The sequence below is a fragment of the Mytilus galloprovincialis genome, chromosome 8 (genome assembly GCF_965363235.1).
Source record: "Mytilus galloprovincialis chromosome 8, xbMytGall1.hap1.1, whole genome shotgun sequence".
NCBI classification, from domain to species: Eukaryota; Metazoa; Mollusca; class Bivalvia; order Mytilida; family Mytilidae; genus Mytilus; species Mytilus galloprovincialis.
This window is the reverse complement of record NC_134845.1, coordinates 8349882-8369432: the sequence shown is the minus strand read 5'-3', so window position 1 is coordinate 8369432 and position 19551 is coordinate 8349882. Positions and strand designations below refer to the sequence as shown.

At 31.7% G+C, this 19551-nt stretch overlaps 1 protein-coding gene across 2 annotated transcripts; it reads right to left on the bottom strand.

Annotated features, from left to right (window-relative positions):
- Positions 1–3982: 3982 nt before the first annotated feature.
- LOC143084988 (E3 ubiquitin-protein ligase RNF14-like) lies at positions 3983–17631 on the bottom strand. 2 transcript variants are annotated; one of them, XM_076261103.1, is made up of 7 exons: positions 17595–17631; positions 15371–15590; positions 11649–11779; positions 10077–10538; positions 8653–8881; positions 8134–8306; positions 3983–7677 (listed from the first exon to the last, which is right to left on the bottom strand). In XM_076261103.1, exons 2-7 carry the CDS (start codon positions 15528–15530, stop codon positions 7489–7491), a joined length of 1344 nt encoding a protein of 447 aa, XP_076117218.1. In that variant the 5' UTR covers positions 15531–15590; positions 17595–17631; the 3' UTR covers positions 3983–7488. The 2 variants fall into 2 exon arrangements, with proteins under 2 accessions (XP_076117218.1, XP_076117219.1); XM_076261104.1 differs by having other exon boundaries at positions 17528–17606.
- Between the last annotated feature and the right edge of the window lie 1920 nt (positions 17632–19551).

The window sequence follows — 19551 nt, the reverse complement described above, 5'->3', positions numbered from 1 at the left end:
ATCCATCGTTATACCAGGCAATGTTCACCATTGTAGATCTCACGAAAACACATTTTAAAAGAGCTTTCATTTTATAAATGTTAACAGGAGAGACAAAATATTGTACCACCTCTCAAAAAATGTTTCAAGATATTCCAAATTATCTGTTTAAGATATTGTATGAAATACTTTGTGTAATAATGACTATGTGGTATGTACTTTGCTCATTTTTGAAGGCAAAAGCAACAGATATAATTAATAAACTCTGTCCAAATACGTCTGTTTGCATGTAGCTTGCATTAGACTGGGACTACTATAACATATTTTATAGTAGTCTCAGCATAAAATAAGTTTGGTAACATGTAAATATTTTTTATCATATGGAATTCGTTTTTGTCCTGAAACATATTCAAACGTTTTCTTCTTATGGTAAAAAAAATGAAAAAGAACCATAGAGTACCACCGACATTTCTGGTTACTTTTATAAAGCAAGGTCGGTACATCAAAAAGACTGCGCAAACAGCTTGTATTTTTACAAGAATTTCACTACCTAATGTATGTTTGCATTCCGGCTGGAACTCAGCTTGGGTGCTGTATTTTTATAGTGATCTCGGAGGATATAAAAAAATTAAACATGATAAATAATGTAAAAAATGTAAAAACAGTATAGTTTATTAATTCAAAAGTTATAATAACCATTTATAAGTATCAGCATAATTCATATATATCATCTATATAAAAAAAAAAACATGGTCGATACTTCTTCACAAAGTATGGCCGTTTCATCTTTTCGGGTAATGACCGATACATCTTATGGACGTCGTGGCAGTATTGCCGTCACGTACAGCATCGCATTAAGCGTGTGTTTTCGGTTTCTATGTTATTCATCGTTGTACTAAAAGAAAGAAAGTTGTTCTCAATTTAGGAACGGCTTAGTTTCTTTATCAGTTTGACATTTTCATCTCTCCATCTAGCTGTCAAACTTCTATATTTCTTTCCTCAAACAAGAAAAATGCATCCAAGCTAGCTGACTAAGTAATAAAATAATCAGAAAAAAAACAGCTATCCATGGCCAAATCAGACGGAAATAAAATTTGAACTTTTACTCTGTTAACAACTTTATATGATTACATTCTTTTAAACTTAAGCAGACACTGGTATTTCTGGCTCAACAACACGGACAGAATTGACACTTTACAAATCTTATTGGAACAATAAGCTCTAATATACCCAAATACCAAATCATCTCTTAGCCTTGGATCTCTTGTTTACCAATTTCTCCATCAATTAAAAAATTGATCAAAACCTAACTTTCACCTTTGCCAATAGACATATCGACCGACTCAAACTCTGTTACCAAATATATAAAGCATCATCAAACGTTTTAGGATGCTTGAACAAGAAAAAATTACTCATTTCTTTGTCAAATTTACCAACCAAAAAGATCGATTAAATAAGATTCCAATTGCGGAAAAAAATCTGGATATGCACGATGGCAAAACAGTTTAAATCATTGTCCAAGATCAATCGGGTAATTGTAACTTTGCGCCTGGGAATGAGTAAGTACACGTAAATAGTGTGTCATTCTTCTCTTAAACTTATCATTAACTGACAAGCCATTTTAGTTGAATTCCAAATATTCCAAAAACTAACTGCCTCAAAATGAATAAAATAATCTTATAAATCAACTCGTGAACCATCAAAAGTACAAGGTTTCTGTTCTGTCCCAATTAAATTGAAAATCAAAATTTAAATAAATTTAGATAAAAGCATTCAAACCAAAACTGAGGGGTCAGATATCCTGGTCACGGCACCATTTGTAACAGGAGAGGGGTCCATGAGGACACCAATTCTTGGATGTGTAGTGACTTTCTTTGTCCCTGTCCGATTCTCGGGATACCTGATATCAGATTTTGGCTGAATAGAGACACAAATCAAATAAAACTCAACAATGTATTAACAAATATACAACATTCAAATAAAACAATAAAATAAAATGAAAAAGCATAGTATGTCAATGCTTCTACAAGTGAATAAAAATAACTTGTACAAGTAGTACTCATGACTGCATGGTGCAGGTAATTCCAGCATAAGGAAGAATATTTGCAATTTTCCGTTTTGTAGTAGTGTACCAATAAAACATAAAAAGACTTACTGGAGATCATCTACACTGCTGTTCAGGTTGGAAATAGTGAGGAATACTTTAGCGGTTTGGGTTTTCTTGATGAAGATTGTCAGTGGATGCTCTTCAAATTGTTCAGAAAGAAAATTTAGCTTTTGTTTGTCAATGAGAACCACTGTTATTATCAGTGAAGTAAATAAATTTTCCTCTACACCCGGTCAAATCGGCACAGGGTATAGTCAATTCATCACATGGACAAATCGGAATCTGCTTAATTTGGCAACCGTGATTATCATATTTTGCAAGTAAACAACGGAAGACAGTTTTTGTCCATCTTTTTATTTTGAATATTTTTACTGGAGGTGTAAATTCTTTTTTTTGAGATATAATAGAACGTCCAAAGGAAATACTTTATAAACAATACCATAATATCTGTTCCTATATTAAAACTTTTATTATAAAGGAATATTATTTTATGACAACTGCACATTGCTAATAAACATACACATGGGTGCCAACATTATTCATTTGATACAAGAAGCTGGGAATAGAGAACAAATAATTTAAATAACAATGATTAAATTTGTTTTATCCTCATCTAAAACATCGGTATGTTGTCTTCTATGTTTAATTTAAGTTTTGTCTTGGCTGCGAAAAAAGTTGCTTAGACTTAGGGATTTCTGTCTTGCACCAGGGTAAATAGTTATCAAAGGTACCAGGATTATAATTTATAAACTGTGTATAAATCTTTATAAATCAGAAGTTAGTAGACCGTGGCCATCTTGCTTCATACCTTGAATGCAGATACCTTTATATGTTACAATGTTTCCACCTGTTATATGCCCATTGTCCTTGACCTCATTTTCAAGGTTAAGTGACTGCTGAAAAAAGGTGTTTTGTCTCGTAAATTGCTCACTTATTATGAGTAGTATGACAACTTCATTTGGTATATGGGTCCCTTGCAATGTCTACATGTTAATTAAGGGAGCTACCATTTGATTTTTATGGGGGGCTAGGACGAAAAATTTTGTCCTGCATTTTTTTTTAGTTGTAATCTCTGTCCTACCTTTTTATTTTTCACTCTATTCGGGCCTGCCTTTTTTTTTTTATAGTTTATCTTGACTTTTTTTTTACCTAAATCGTCATCCTGACTTTTTTTTTGCAAGTGTCTCATCCTGCCTTTTTTTTTTACTCAAAATTCCTGTCCTGCATATTTTTTTCAAATTTCATCTGGCAGGTTTCATCTCACCTTGACCTCATTTTCATGGTTCTGTACAACAAAATCCAATGAAGTGATCTCAGTATACAAATATTAACACAAAAGAAATTAGATGATGACGAAAACAATACACAAATGAAAATATAACAAACTATGAACAAAAACAAAAATATAATACAAAATTGAGAATGGAAAAGGGAACTGTATCAAAGAGACAACAAACTTACCAAAGAGCAGAAAACCGCTAAATGCCACCATTGGGTCTTCAAAACAGTGAGAAAATCTGCAACCTGAGGAGGGCTTCAGCTGGCCTCTAGTCTAAACAAAATTCAATGAAATGGACATCACACTTCATACTTAAACATATTAATGAACTAAAATTTTCAAAAATCATGCAAGACGAACAAAGACAAACCAGAAGCTCCTGACATGAAACATATTTTGTAACATCTCAACACCACATCCCTGTATACCTCTCTCTAGCCAATGAAGAATAAACGAACATACAGCAATTCACACTGTAAATCTAAGCTAAAATGTCAGAGTCTGATGTCAGAATAGGTAACAAAAGAAACTAAGCAAAATGACAATGATACATATATAAACAAAGGACTACTAGCAGTTACTCACATGCCAGATCGATCCCAATTAAATGAACAAGGTTTCGATTTTGAATACCAATGGTAGTCTTTTTATTTCAACAAGAGCTTTATTACATATAAGCTTTTATTAACTGATTAATCAAAATAATCATATATTACAAATTTTAAATTAGAAGATAACATAGTAAGGTTATACAACACATCACACAAATTTTTTACACATACCCTCTGACTCATATAAAATAAACAAAAATAGCTTTGTTTTAGTGCAGATGGAAATAAGGCAAATATAACTATAAATTGTACAAATCAATAATAAATTCAACAACACATAAATAATTTAGAATTTATAATATATTTCCTCTTAAATAAAAATACAATGAAAGAAGACAAAACTCACAAATATCATCACCCCTAAGCACTTCCTATTTTATCAATCTTTATCCATTAACCATATCAACTATGATCTTTGTGGACCATAATCACGTTAATGGCATAAAATACAGTTTTGATTCCTCAGTATTTTTTTTAGGATAAAAAAATTGCATTTACAAGCTATTTTCTCATAGTGAATTAAATTAGGTTATAATTATATACCTTCATGTGCTACTTTTAGAGATAAAAGGTCCAAACTATATACATTTACTCAAAATTTTCATTTCTATGACTTTTATATCAATTTGAAAGACATACCAAACTTTTTTGTTTCAAAAGAAAAACACAAACAGTTTTTGGATAAATGTTCATAATTTTAGAAGAAGAAAAACAACATTTTTAAACAAAATTTGTAAGGGTTCTGCAGAACCTAGTATCTCGCCTACTTTTGCTGTTAATGGCAGGCTCAACAAAAATGAGGAAAAAATTCAACAAAAATATTCCTTTTACATATTTTATATTGATTGTAAGAAGCTTCTGTCCAAGTTTGGTAAAAATCCAGAATAGTTTATGCATCTCATAAATGTTTAAAAAACTTCAACTGCAGACTGTATGTGATGTTAACTGAAGAAAATCTTATTTCATTTATACGTAAAATACAGATAAACAGGTACAAAATTTTAACAAAATTTCCTTCTAGATACTAGCTTTTGATCATAAACATGCTTCTGTCCAAGTTTAGAACAAATCCAGGATAGTTTCAAAAAGTAATTAAAATTTCAAAAACTTTTAACTACAGAGTGAATATTTGTGGACGCCGCCTAAGCCAAGCGAATGTAGGATTGCTATGTCAATGCTCTTAAACTTTGTACTTGTTTGGCTTTATAACTATTTTGATATGAGCGTCACTGATGAGTCATATGGAGCTGAAACGCGCGTCTGGCGTATTAAATTGTAATCCTGTTACATTTGATTAACTATTGAAGTCAAATTTGAAGCCTGTGGTGCAATATATGATTTATAAGTTGACAAATCATTATCATTATTTGAAGTGAAACTGTATCTCAGAATAATAGTGCTCAAAAATAAATACTGCTATTCATACTTCATAGATTAAAACAAAAAAGACAATGAAAGAATATCTCATCAATTGGCACTTGTTTACCTTAAAAGGTTAATTTCTGTAATACACCTGGAGAAATAAACTAAACTCAAAGGCATTGAAAATCTTTATGCATCAATTTTTACATTTAGCAGGAAATTATATAATTTCAAGGGGAATACATTCATAACATTGTGTACAGGTAATTCATATTTAAGATATTTATATATATAACGAGATATTCTTCTTTAATAAAAACATTGTATTGACCTCCAGAATTTACCACTATCAAACTTTCTTTCAGACCAAGCAAGTTACTATTACTGCCTTAAAAACTTTCACTACAAACTTTTTTATTCAATATACTAGTGATATTAATTATTTAAAAAAATTCTCAATGAACAAAAATTAATTAATAAATTTTTTCCTCAATTTTTACATTTTGACATTTTCCTGGTGTCTGCCAACTGCCCTATCTACTAATAACATTATCCGTTATATATCTTGTTCATGTTTAACTATATAACTGCAAAACAGCTATCATAATTGTAATTAGGCTGAAATGTGAGAAAGACCAATGAGGGTGGTAAAGGGTTATTTTGTGCAACGTGTTCAGCCTTTTTATTTCATATTTTTTCATGTTTTGACATTTTATTTCTTGTTTTCTTGTGCTTGGTTCTACGTGCTTGCCTCCTGTTCTCCTTTCTTTATTTCTGTGTTTCGTGTCGGTACTCTTAATTTCTTGTGCTTGTTCTAAATTTGATTAACAGGGACTAAATTTAAAGTCAGTCTGGAGATTGTTTTAAATTATGTGTTATCATGAGAATATTTAAAATTGCTATTAAATTAATTAAAATGAAAAAAAATATTTATCTTTCAAATCAGTTGCAACTAGCAGACGCTTAAAGGTGACTGCAGGGTCATCATATCCATTATATAATGACTAGATGATCTCCAAGAAGGGCTGATTAATAGATTAATTTACTTTTTACATTAAAATTTCCATTTTATTTCTCATGCTTTGTTTTTTCTGATTTTTATTTTCCGTGCAATGTTTTTGCGATTTTTATTTCACGTGTTTCCATGTTTAGGGCCCCCCTTTACCACCCTCACCAATAGGGACATATCATATTTTGAAATTCTCATTTCCATTTTGACATTTCTTACTTCCATTATAACATTTTTCATTTACTATATTAACATAAAGATAAATAGGTAACAATATAATTTAAATGCTTAGTTACATATCAATGCCCTCAATGTTGCAACACTAGAGTGTGGATAGCAGTGTTCCCATTGATTCTTCAAATCACTACAAAATGGTAAGGAATAATATATAAAACAACAGTTCAATTCAGATAGGATCAGGTTATATATATAGCTTTTTGGTGTGAGCCAGGACTGAAGACTGTACTTTGACCAATAATGGTTTACTTTTACAAATAGTGACATGGATGGAGAGTTGTCTCATTGGTACTTATACCACATCTTTTTATATCTATTGAGGTAAATGATTCAAAGCAAACTATATAAAAATTGTTCCAAGGTACTGTGTAAAAAGCCATCATTACTTTTACTCTGAACTTGCTTTTAGTGACTATAAACATTGTTTGGTAGAATTCAATTTCAAATTGTTTTACCGGTACATGTAATTTTGTTGTTGTTGAAAATGTGTTAAGTAAACAAATGCAGCTGTCACCCATGACTTCAGAATAATCATTTCAATGTCCAAAGGAATATACCTTCAAAAATACAAATCATACATCCAATTCTTATAGAATTTGTATTAAAAAAATCCAAATAAATTAAAAATTTGATTCACAAATTCAAAATATGTTGCTTGTTCTAAAAAAAAAAAAACACTTTGACTCATGTATCCCTAAATAAATTATCTCCCTTAGGTATCTTCTAGCTTCTATTTATATCCACTGATCCCATAAATTATCTCCCTTTGGTCTCTCCCAGTTTCTATTTATATCCACTGATCCCAGTCATCTCCCATAAATTATCTCCCTTTTGTCTCTCCAAGTTTCTATTTATATCCATCGATCCTATAAATTATCTCCCTTTTGTCTCTCCCAGTTTCTATTTATATCCACTGATCCCAGTCATCATCATCATCTCCCATGTCAACACCTTCAAACAATCTGTTGAAACATTTACTGCCCATCTCACTAAAGTGTGAATAAGGGTTAGCTTTCGCCAGGAAGCCATTACAAATCCAACAGAAATGGGCTCGACATTTCATACACGTCATCTTGTTACAACCATCTATTTTCTGAGGAAAGAAAAGTTATTTATCTCATTTATTATTTTACAAGGGTCAGTTGTTCAAATTATCATTAATACCAACACTTGGTTAAACTTGACCAATCTTGTGATTAATTGTAATCAAGTGTGTTGGTCAGTTTGAAATGAACATATGGGTTACACTGTAATAACAGTAGAACATCTGTTATAGCTGTGTCTCAAAAGAAGAAAAAAATGCCCTACGTTTTTTTTTTTTCGTTTTTGTTTGCCTTTACAACTAAGTTACACATCACTTAAATAAAGTAAGACAATCGTCCTGAACATAAATGAAAAATTTGTAACTGGACATTAAGCAACCAACAATCAATCAATCAGTTAGACAACCAAAAGTGTATAGCCAAGCAAAGTTTGACAAGGTCTTCCTCATAAGTCATTTTGTGAACATCATTTACAGAAGCTATTGATCTATTTGTTAATTTTTTACCTGTATTTGTGCCCCACAGTGGGGACATTTTTTTGCAAAGCTGTCCAACCACTCATTACTAAACGATTCCTCTACAGCCTGTTGGATGGCAGCTTTACCATATTTCTTCTCTAAAAGTTTTCTTGTCGCCTCATCTCCATCTAACCATTCATCCTTCAATTTCCTTAATCCCTCTGTAATTTTGTAATGTTGAGAAAATTAATACAAAGCTAGTTTAAAGCTAAGTGAAACACGCCTGTTTTATATATATTTTCGGGACATTAATCCTTTAAGGTATTGTTTGTATAGGATATAGTCTCATGCACACACCCTTTATTTTTTTCAAATCTAACCATCACATTTCTCTTCAGTATGTTACCATGAGTTTAGACAAGAGTTTATCAAAATATTTAATAAACAGAAATTTACAACATAAATTGATTCCACATGAAATCTCAGACAATCATGTAAAGTTAACATTCTCAGATAGGATGTAAGAATAACACAGACAGTTAATATTCTAATGACCATAATACAAACCTGCTTTTATCCTACATGGTGACAATCCATGATAACTAAGTTTACAAAGTGTACAAAATACAAAACAACAGCTAGCACAAGAGGCCATGGACATCTCCTTGTCCATGATAACAGGCTGTTGACAGGAAGGTCGAGGGCAATAGGCTATGTCCAGCATAGTATCTAAACCAGTCTGTAGAAGGAGTTTATCATACTTGGCATATAATTCTGGTGGAACAAGTTCCTTAACCTGAAGTTAGAGTTTTTTGTTAGTAGTATGAACAAGACAGCTTCTAACTAACTCTCATTATTGTCTCCTTTATCTTCAAGGGGTTGATTTTATTCAAGTTATGTGTTTGGCATTTGATTGTAAATGTCAGCAAAGTTATTTGTGTCACTGGGTTGCTGTCTCATCACCATATATATATATTGCCTGGTCTGTTCCCATCCTATTGCCAGGTCATATGCTTTTTTATGAATGAGCTTCCTGACGTCATAGAACGTTGACGTGAGAATATAAACATTTTATGGGAAAATACATGCTTGTGAAACCGAAAATCATCACATCCAGGAAAGGTAAACAAACGATGCTAAAATGTGTTATAAGCCATATTTTTTATTCATTTAAGACATATAAGTAAATTATCATTTATAATCATCCAAAACTATCTAAATACATTATTGTAATAGATTAAGCATGTCACTTATTTAGTTTGCTCCTTTCTTTTACTCCAATTCAATAGTGCTTTAATTTATGAGAACTGCAAATATTTGCCTCCAGTCAGAATGCTTTGATCCAAAAGAATTGCTGTATTTGTCCTATTAGAATCGAAATAATTCATGGGGCTTGAATATATCGGGATTTTACCACAGGTTGTCCCTTTATGCAGACATTTAACCCCTCGCTACTGCTCAGGGTAAAATATTTTACATAAAGGGCCAACCCGTTGTAAAATCACAATATATTCAAGCCCCCATGAATGATTTCTTAGACCTCCCATGACTATGTTTACATTTAAAAGCTGAAAGCTTGTGTATTGGACTGTCAAGGGTAATCAATAAATACATTCTACATATCGACATCTAAAAATAACTTGAAACATCCAACAAGGCAAAAGAGGTCTAACTGAAAAAATGTACTAGAATTACCAAATGTTTTTATTTTAATTTATAGAATACCACAAAGTTTGTGCTAACATGATCAACATGATTGGTGCTGCATGTGGAGCAGAATCTGTTAACCTTCTGAGATCACCCCAAGTTTTGGTGGGGTTCATATTTCTCAGTCTTTAGTTTCCTATTTGTGTTTGTTTGTACTTTTTCTTTTTCTTTTTTAGCCATGGCATTGTCAGTTTATTTTGACTTATGAGCTTGAAAGTTCCTATGATATCTTCCGCTTATCTTTTACATACAGATAGCTTTGACACATTATATTATATTTTTACCTGAGATTGGTGAGCTTGTGATTCACATTTGTCCTCAGGGCAGTACAAACCATTCACATTTCCTTCACCAATCTGAACTGTGAAGTATTCCTTCATACATTCCTTACAGTAAACATGATCACATTCATAAAAGTTAATACACTGTGACCCTGTTCTATCACAAAAACAAACTTTACATTCAAACAATGATCTGTCAAACTCAATCTGTTTAACCTGCTTGTCGTAATCAATAAGTGTTGCAAGGAGTCTATTTTGAGAGGCTATGTCCTGGATAGCTCTTGGATCATACTTTTCCGTTGATTGTTTCCTTTCTATGGATTGGGGCGTAGTTAAGTCTAATGTATCAGATAAGCCAAGAAATTCATAAGATTCATCCTGAAGAAAACTTGTCCATAAAAACACAACAACACACGGTTTATATTCTTCCCAAATTTCATCTAATCTTAGACATAATTTTGTTAGCTGAAAGAAAACTTAAATATCAGCATATCATTTTATTACTTTGTTCAGTTAATTATAAAGAGGTAGTTTTACAATTTTTAAATGTATACAACATTCCATATAAAAATGGAGAATCTATCAACATTACATAGACGATGGTCCGGCTTGCATATAACATTGTAAAGGGACATAACTCAAGAACAGTAAAAGTGACACTACCCAAATTTTTACTTGATGTGAGTTGTAATAAACATTATGTATAAGTTTTATAAAATTTGGTTGAGGCAGACATAAGTTAGAGAACAGAAATTCAGCATTAGTTCCATTTGTTTAAGAACATAAGTATAGAAAGGTAGAAGTGACTTCAACAAAATTCAAATTTGGTAAAAAGCTTTGTGTATAAGATTCATAACATTTTGTTGAGGCAAACTAAAAATTCAACAATTTTTATGTTTAAAAAAGGGCATAACTCTAGAAAAGTAAAAGTGATGTCACCTAAATTTTTACTTGAGCTGTGTTTTGTGGTGATGAGCATTGCTTGTAAGTTTTATAACATTTGGTGAAGGCAAATGTATGTTAGTAAACTAAAATCAAAAATTCAGCAAGATTTCCATTTGTAAAGGGACATAACTCTAAGAACAGTACAAGTGAAGGCACCAAAATTGAAACTTATCTATGTTTTGTAGTAATAAGCATTGTTTATTTTTAGTTTCATAGCAATTTGGTTGAGGCAGACTAAAGTTAGGGTCATGTAAATAAGGTCAAGGACAATAAACATGTGACAGACAGAAAGTTTGTAACATGTGGCATCTATATACAAAGTATTATGCATCTAGGTCTTCCACCTTCTAAAATATAAAGCTTTTAAGAAGTTAGCTGACGCCACCTTCGGATAACTATCCCTATGTTGAGCTTTCTGCAACAAAAGTTTCAGTCTCGACAAAAATGATAATAAACTAGGTTTAAAATACATGTACCATTAAATTCCTGCAATTAATCTGTATATCAGTACACAAATGTGCAAAAAAATAACTTAAAATATAAGTTTTGACCAATTATTGATACTCTTATTTCTGTTGTGAAGAACGTGTTTGTAATGAAAAGATTATATTCCTTAAAACCTATAAATACCTGTTTCCTATTCAACCATTTACACGACAGAGTAAACTGTGGTGGGGTTACTGAAGGGTAATCTTTTGGTAATTGGAAGTTAAGAGAGATAGGAGGCAGATTCTTCACTACATGTTCTTCTATCTTGTTATCTGAAAATATAATGTAAGTTATGTTAAGGACCCATTAAATACAATAGGAAAGTGTTTTAGTGACGGGAATATTGAAATAAAGAGATGTGGTATGATTGCCAATGAGACAACTATCCATCAAAGTTCAAATGTAGACATGTAAGTGGATGTAAGCAATCATAGGCAACCAAACAGCCTTCAACAATGAGAGAAACCCATACCAGTCAGGGGTGGTACATGTACTTATACAAGTGATTTCAAAATCACTCCTTTGAGTGATTTTGGCTGTGAAATATTTAAATTTTTTGCACAGACTTTTCAATATCACTGAATCAAGTAATTTGAGAAGTTGAAATTTAATCACATCAATAAGTGTATATAACATTTTTTTGATATTTTTCCCACAAGCTTGATTTTTTTATAGGTAAAAAGACCAGATTTCCTTTGAAAACAACTATGTACATGCAGAAATTATCATTTGCTTGATAAGCCTGCCAGTTTTTACAGTTTATTTGAATATGCAACCAGGTGCTCCGCAGGGCGCAGCTTTATACGACCCCAGTGGTCGAACCCTGAACAGTTGGGGCAAATTTGGTCACAATATTCAAGCTTGATACTGTCTGAATTTTGATTGTGATCAAATTTTTGATATAATATAGGTTTTTGCCACAAAATAAATGTGGTTCAAGATCTAACACATCTATTGCACAATACTGTGCAATTGAATATTTCTTATTGAAACTTTTCAAAATTTGAAATTTGAAAAATGTTGAAAAAAGAAAAAAAATCCCTTAAAAAAATGGTAAACTGAGACCCCCCCCCCAATTTATTGAAACCCCCCCTTGGAGCAATAACCCTTAAACTCAATCCCATGCTTTCCTTTGTAATATTGAACCTTGTAGTATGATTTCAGAGAGATCCATACACTTAAACACAAGTTATTGTCTTGATTGTTTGGAAACTAGAAACATGCTTCTTTTTGGCCCCTTTTTTGGCCCTTAATTCCTACATATTTTAGGCAATTAACCCCAAACTTATTCCCAGCCTCCCCTTTGTTTTATGGTACATTGTGGTACAATTTCAGAGAGATCCATGCAATTACACACAAGGTATTGTCTGGAAACTAGAAAAATGCTTGTTTTGGCCCCTTTTTGGCCCTTAATTCCTAAACTTTGGCCCCATAACCCCTTAAATGAATCCAAACCTTCTACTTGTGATTTTAAACATTGCAGTATACTTTCAGAGCAATTAAAATACTGGTAAACTAGTTATTATCCGGAAACTAGAAAAATGCTTGTTTTGGCCACTTTTGGGCCCCTAATTCCTAAACCGTTCGGACCATCATCCCCAAAATAAATCCCCACCTTCCTTTTGTGGTATTGAACCTTCTAAAAAAATTTCATTAAGATCTATTCACTTAAACTAAAGTTATTATCCGGAAACCAAAGTGTCTTTGGACGACGACGACGACGACACAGACGACGACATCATACCATTATACGAACCCAAAATGTTTTTGGGGTCGTATAAAAACTGGAATAATTTGTAGATTAGGACAATAACCCTAAAATAAATCATTCTTATTCTAAAGAAAACCAATCAGGTCACCTAATATTGTTGACCTTTGTCTGATAGTAAGAGTAGTTAATGAATGTTTGATTACAGAACAATTCCCTAGGGTACATGTACTTTTAAAAGCTTTAGCTTACTGCCCAAGCGCACTGGTGAAATTGATATCCAAAGATAAAGGGATAATTGATTTACGTAGGAAAATTATAGAAACGTTTCATAGAAAATCAATGAAATTAGCATTTGAAGATCAAAGAAAACACCAAAATCACTTAAATAGGTGATAACTGAATACAAAAAATTTGTAAGGGTTCCGCGGAACCCAGTGTCTCGCCTATTTTTGCTGTAAATCACAGGCTCAACAACAATGAGGAAAAAAATCAATAAAAATATTCCTCTTGTTACTATTTTATGATTGTAAGAAAATCTAAGTCCATTTGAAAGTAAATTACAGAAAAAAACAGAGTAATCTTTTTACAAACTTTACTTCTGGATACAATCTTATGATCATAAATAAGGTTATTTCCAAGTTTGGTACAAACCCAGGATAGTTTAAGAAAGTTATTTAAATTTTAAAAACTTTAACCACAGAGTGAATGTAATGGTTCCCTGCAGAAAAAACTAAGTCCATTTATAAGTAAAATACGGAAAAAATTGAATTTTATTTTTACAAAATTTTCTTCTGGATACTATCTTATGATCATAAACAAGCTTCTGTCCAAGTTTGGTACAAACCCAGGATAGTTAAAGAAAGTTATTAAAATTCTAAAAACTTTAACCACAGAGTGAATGTAATGTTTCCCCGCAAAAAAAACTAAGTCCATTTATAAGTAAAATACGGAAAAAATGGAATTTTATTTTTACAAAATTTACTTCTGGATATTATCTTATGATCATAAACAAGCTTCTGTCCAAGTTTGGTACAAACCCAGGATAGTTTGAGAAAGTTATTAAAATTCTAAAAACTTTAACCACAGAGTGAATGTTTTGTTTCCCCGCAGAAAAAACTAAGTCCATTTATAGTAAAATACGGAAAAAATGGAATTTTATTTTTACAAAATTTACTTCTGGATACTATCTTATGATCATAAACAAGCTTCTGTCAAAGTTTGGTAGAAATCCAGTATAGTTTAAGAAAGTTATTAAAATTTCAAAAACTTTAACCACAGAGTGAATATTTGTTGACGCCGCCGACGACGCCGACGACGACGGAATGTAGGATCGCTTAGTCTCGCTTTTTCGACTAAAGTCGAAGGCTCGACAAAAATCACTGAAATAGGTGATAATGAAATCACTTGTTTAAGTAGCACCCCTGACTGCATACTGTATGTATGGTTATAAAAAGCTCTAACATCAAAAGGAAGTTTCGAAAAATAGGAGGCAGGTGCTTCCATACATGTACTGTTATCTGGAAATATATAAATGTAAGTTATGTTAAAGACCCAATAAATACAAAAGGAAAGTGTTTTAGTGACTGGAATATTGAAGTAAGGCAATGCAATTGCAACTATCCACCAAAGTTCATATTAAGACGTGTAAGTGGATGTAAGCAATCATAGGCAACCATACAGCCTTCAACAATGAGAAAAACCTATATCCTATGATCCTTATTAAAAGCTCAAAATGAAGTTTGGAAAAAAAGTAGGCAGATGTTTCAGTACATGTATCTCTGTCTTGTTATCTGGAAAAAGGTACATGTACATATATTAAGAACCCATTACATACAAGGAAAGTGTTTTAAGTGACTGGAAATGAAGAGAAAAAGGAGACTGGTTCTTCACTTTTGTCCATTTGACTTCTACATATTTGCAAAGGAAAAATTCTTAAAAATTCATTTTTATAAATAAATATATTTTTTTCCTCGATGTATGTTAATATATGATACATATGAACTCTTGACTATTAATTTCATAATTTTGGGTCAATAATTAAAAACGTTTCCCATTAGGTCTCTATGTTAATTTTATTTTTTGAAGTGTTGATTACCTGATGGAGTAAGTATAGGTAGTGTAACATATATATGTTCTTCTGTATATATCTTACCTTTAGACAGAGACTTTATACTAAAGTTTTCCGGAATATGTGAACTGACTAGAAACTGTCCGCCAGGTTCTTCTGTATCATCTGACACTGACAGCACTGTTTCATCATATATACTGGTTAGTGCTAATAGTTCATCTTCTTGTTGTTCCTTGTCTGTCATTTCACTTCATGTACATGTATGTATAAAAGTTTCCGTTGGTTTTGAATATTATCAATTGCTCTGCAAAAGATGTAAACATTTTGTCATTATCAGTGATTATTTGGCATGTAAACATGGTAAATATTGAACATTTTTTTAAATGATGATTATGACACTGATTTCCCAAGATGAATATATAGAGACTGACTTTAGTTATGATGGGTAGTGGTGGATTCAGGGCTGAAAGCAAGATTTAAGGCATGTAGGGTATTTTGTCAGTGTAGCATTAAGTTTACATAGTTTTAATCACAATTTTGAAAAAATAATGCACCTCAAATTTATTTCCAAATATTTTTGTTATTGTTAATATATATAAAGGCCACGCTGCGCAAACAGTAAATAATCTTCAGATCATTGAAGGACTACTGAAAACCTAGAGAAGAAGAAGTGAACACCACAGATAATGCTGAGATAAAATTCAGCTTTAATAATACAACACAAAGTGAAAATACTACATGTGTATATGTCTTTGCATTACTAGATTCATAGTCATGACAAAAGTGTACATGTTACCATCATGCACTAACAGTTTCCATTAACGTCATTTTGGCTGTTTTATTTTAGGGTACAACTTGTTTGTCATGAACTTAATGAAGGTATATTTCTAAAATTTACGACTCGCCTATTTAAAGGTGAATGACCCCGTCTTCTAGTTCTTTTCATTATGCCAATATATAAAACATGTAGCCTCACCGGACGCAATTACGAACGATTTTTGATCTTTAATTATTTTTTTTCTTTGTAGAATACTTTCTTGAATTGTGTATACCATAGAATTAAAGATGTATAAAGGGTCTTCATTTTTAATCTTAACACACATAATTTTTTATTTACGTTGGAATACTTTTAGTAAGATTTTCATGACCTGGTTTTATGGGTCTAGCAAGCCCAATATGGACGCAATTACGAACAGGACTATATTTATATATCTGGCAGAAGAAATCAATGACAACGATCTAAATTTATGAAACATACATTAATCTTATATCTTAAACACATTTCCTAGGAAAATAAGAAGTGTAATATGGTAATTTACTTCAAATTCTTCAGATGTACATGTAGTTGCAGACGAAATTAGTGACAAAAAAAAATCTTTGAAAAGGAAATATTTCAGATTTTTTTGTTTTTATGCAAGTTATTTCATCTAAGAAGCACTGATTTCTCCTTTTAGTTAGTGAACCTATGATTTTAATCTATATTTTACCTTTACCTTTGGAGTTCTCTGGAATTTTCACTAAAAATTATATTTTCTTCACAGGGTCACCAGAGTCAGAGAAAATGTTCAATTTTGGATTATTTGGGCAAAATAAAGGGCATCATGCATATGAACAGATTGAGGAGATATTTTTCTATCTATATATAAGGTAACTTGAATAATTACAGCGCCACTTTACGGTCATTGTCCTCCAGAGGATAAATATATGTTTGAATTCAAAGATAAACAATGAGAATCTATTGAAAATATACTACAGTAGTCCGAGATTACTCTGACGTCCAACGGCTGTTTTGCCAGACAAGCTGGGGCCGTGGGCCATTAATCTCGACTAATACTACAGTTGAATGATACAGTTGTCATTTTACCAACAGGCTATGGTAAATCACAAATTTACTTCCAGTTAATGGAGTGATCGAAATGATCGTAATATAACGACTGGATTATTCGGGTTATATATAAGGACAAAAGAAGGCAGTTTGCAATAGCTTGTGTGCTTTATTCATGTTATTTCCGAGAGAGGGAGTCATTATTTTGACATTTACGAAATTGAATTTTCATCGTCTGCAACTTTAACCAAGTGCGCATGAACCTTTTTTCATAAAAACACAAGTTATGTAGTGGGTTTTTAATTAATAGAAACATTTATTAATTATCATGCATAAATATAATATCAGGGGGGCAAACATTAAAAATCGTTCGTAATTGTGTACAGTCTTAATTGCGTCCGGTAAGGCTACAGTACCTTGTTTAGTTGTTTTAACATTAAGGAATATATTTGGTGAAAGTAAAATCAGGGAACGATTTCTTACAGTTACACAATCGCTGTCAAAGTATAAGGAGCCGAAAAGGACTGGGGAGAAACACGAGATAATATGCTTGGATTGATAAACTATCGAATGTTTCTCCTTTTAGTGGGAGCACCATAAGGCGTCAATTAGAAATCATGCAATTGTCTTATTAGCGTAGGATCCAAAGGGTAAACGGAAAAAAAGTCACAGGAAAAAAAGTCACTGGAAAAAAGTCACAAAATCCCTAGGAAAAAAAAGTCACAATATATATTTTAGTATAATTATTTATCAGAAGTATGTTGGAATGCACATGAAAAATTCACTATTTGCATGTATGCAATAGATAACTAAACTTTTTGAATGCATAGAAAAAAGTCATTATATTCAATTTCTTGTATCAGATTAATAATGAGGGGGGGATAGGAGGGGTCTTGATCCCGAAATCCCGGACTTGAAAAAACGAAATCCCGAGGTCCCGAATTTAAATAAAGCAAATCCCGACATCCCGAAATCCGAAAAAAAGGATTCCCGGATCCCGAAAGGGTCAATTCCGAAATCCCGAGCTTAAAAACACCCGATCCCGGAGTCCCGATAAAGGTCCTATCCCCCTCAATAATCTTAAGTGGTAAATTTTATTTTATTATATCTGACATAATATATATCAACTAATAATAGTGTAAAAGAATATGTTCTTTTTATTCAAAACTGACTTTTTAATAAACACGGAAAGCTAATTAATTGTTTCCTTTTATTTAATAATGAGCACAAACTGTTTTTCTTTGGTATGGCTTCCTACCAATACAGGTTACTCGACGTAGTGAAAAGTCTTTAAAAAGGGAAATGTTCCACAAGAAGCCACTTAACGATATCAACAGTCCCTATCAATAATTGTTGTAAATACCAAACTATTACTAATGGCAATGAGTTGTTTGTATAACACTCAATCTAAGGATTATCATCATGGCTTAAAAAATCAAGATTATACATGTATAACAAATATATTTAATAATTGTGACTTTTTTCTTATTTTGACTCAAATAAAAGGAAAACTATGTGACTACTTCATACAAAATATATATTGTGACTTTTTTCCTGTGACTTTTTTTCCTGTGACCCTTTTTCGTGTGACTCTTTTTCCGTGATACCTCCTTACCATGTTTCTTTTTTTGAAAGAGTTATTTCTCACCCAGTAACATGACGGTCTATTGTTGTCAAAGGTTATTTGGGATGGAACAATGTTTTTAACATCCCCCCTCCCCTTTTTTTCTTTACAAAACCTATTTTTCTTAATTTTAATTATCATCTTGTTTTTCTGCATTAGAAATATCTCAGTGTCTGATGTTTTGTGTTTTAATGTGTTTATGTTATTTTATATTCGGTCATTTAAGTTCACAGTTTGCCTTCGAACTCGAGCAGCATGCATTTTTTTTAAGGTACTTTTTTTTGTTGAACTAATAGGAGAAAAAAGGTAATATCGAAAGAAAAAAAGAACTAAATTACAGAAATCGCTTAAATTTTACAACAGTTTAGTTTAAGTACAGTTTATTTGAAAAAAAACTAATAAAAAAATTTAGGTCACCGATGAGTTAAACAAGTTATTTAAATTTTAATGCAAAAAAAATGGCATTTTTTTTACCAAAGGTAGATAGATAATTTGGAGCTTTTTCAATGATATAAACATCTAAAAAGTCATCTGGGGCCAAAACGAAAGTGTTATATGTCATTGACCAGTTAACTTTTACCTGTTACCTATTGTAATTCCCTTCTCTATCTGGAGTTCGTCCAGTAACTTATTTCTCTATATTTACAGCCAATTTCGTGCCACTATACAGTTAACAATTTTTATATTTACAACTTAGGAAACCTCAGAACTTTTGATTTTTTTTATTTATTTTCAAGTACACATCAATTTCACGTGAATTTAAATTCATGTGAATCTCACAAAAAATCACTTGAATTTCGCCTCATACGAACGTAT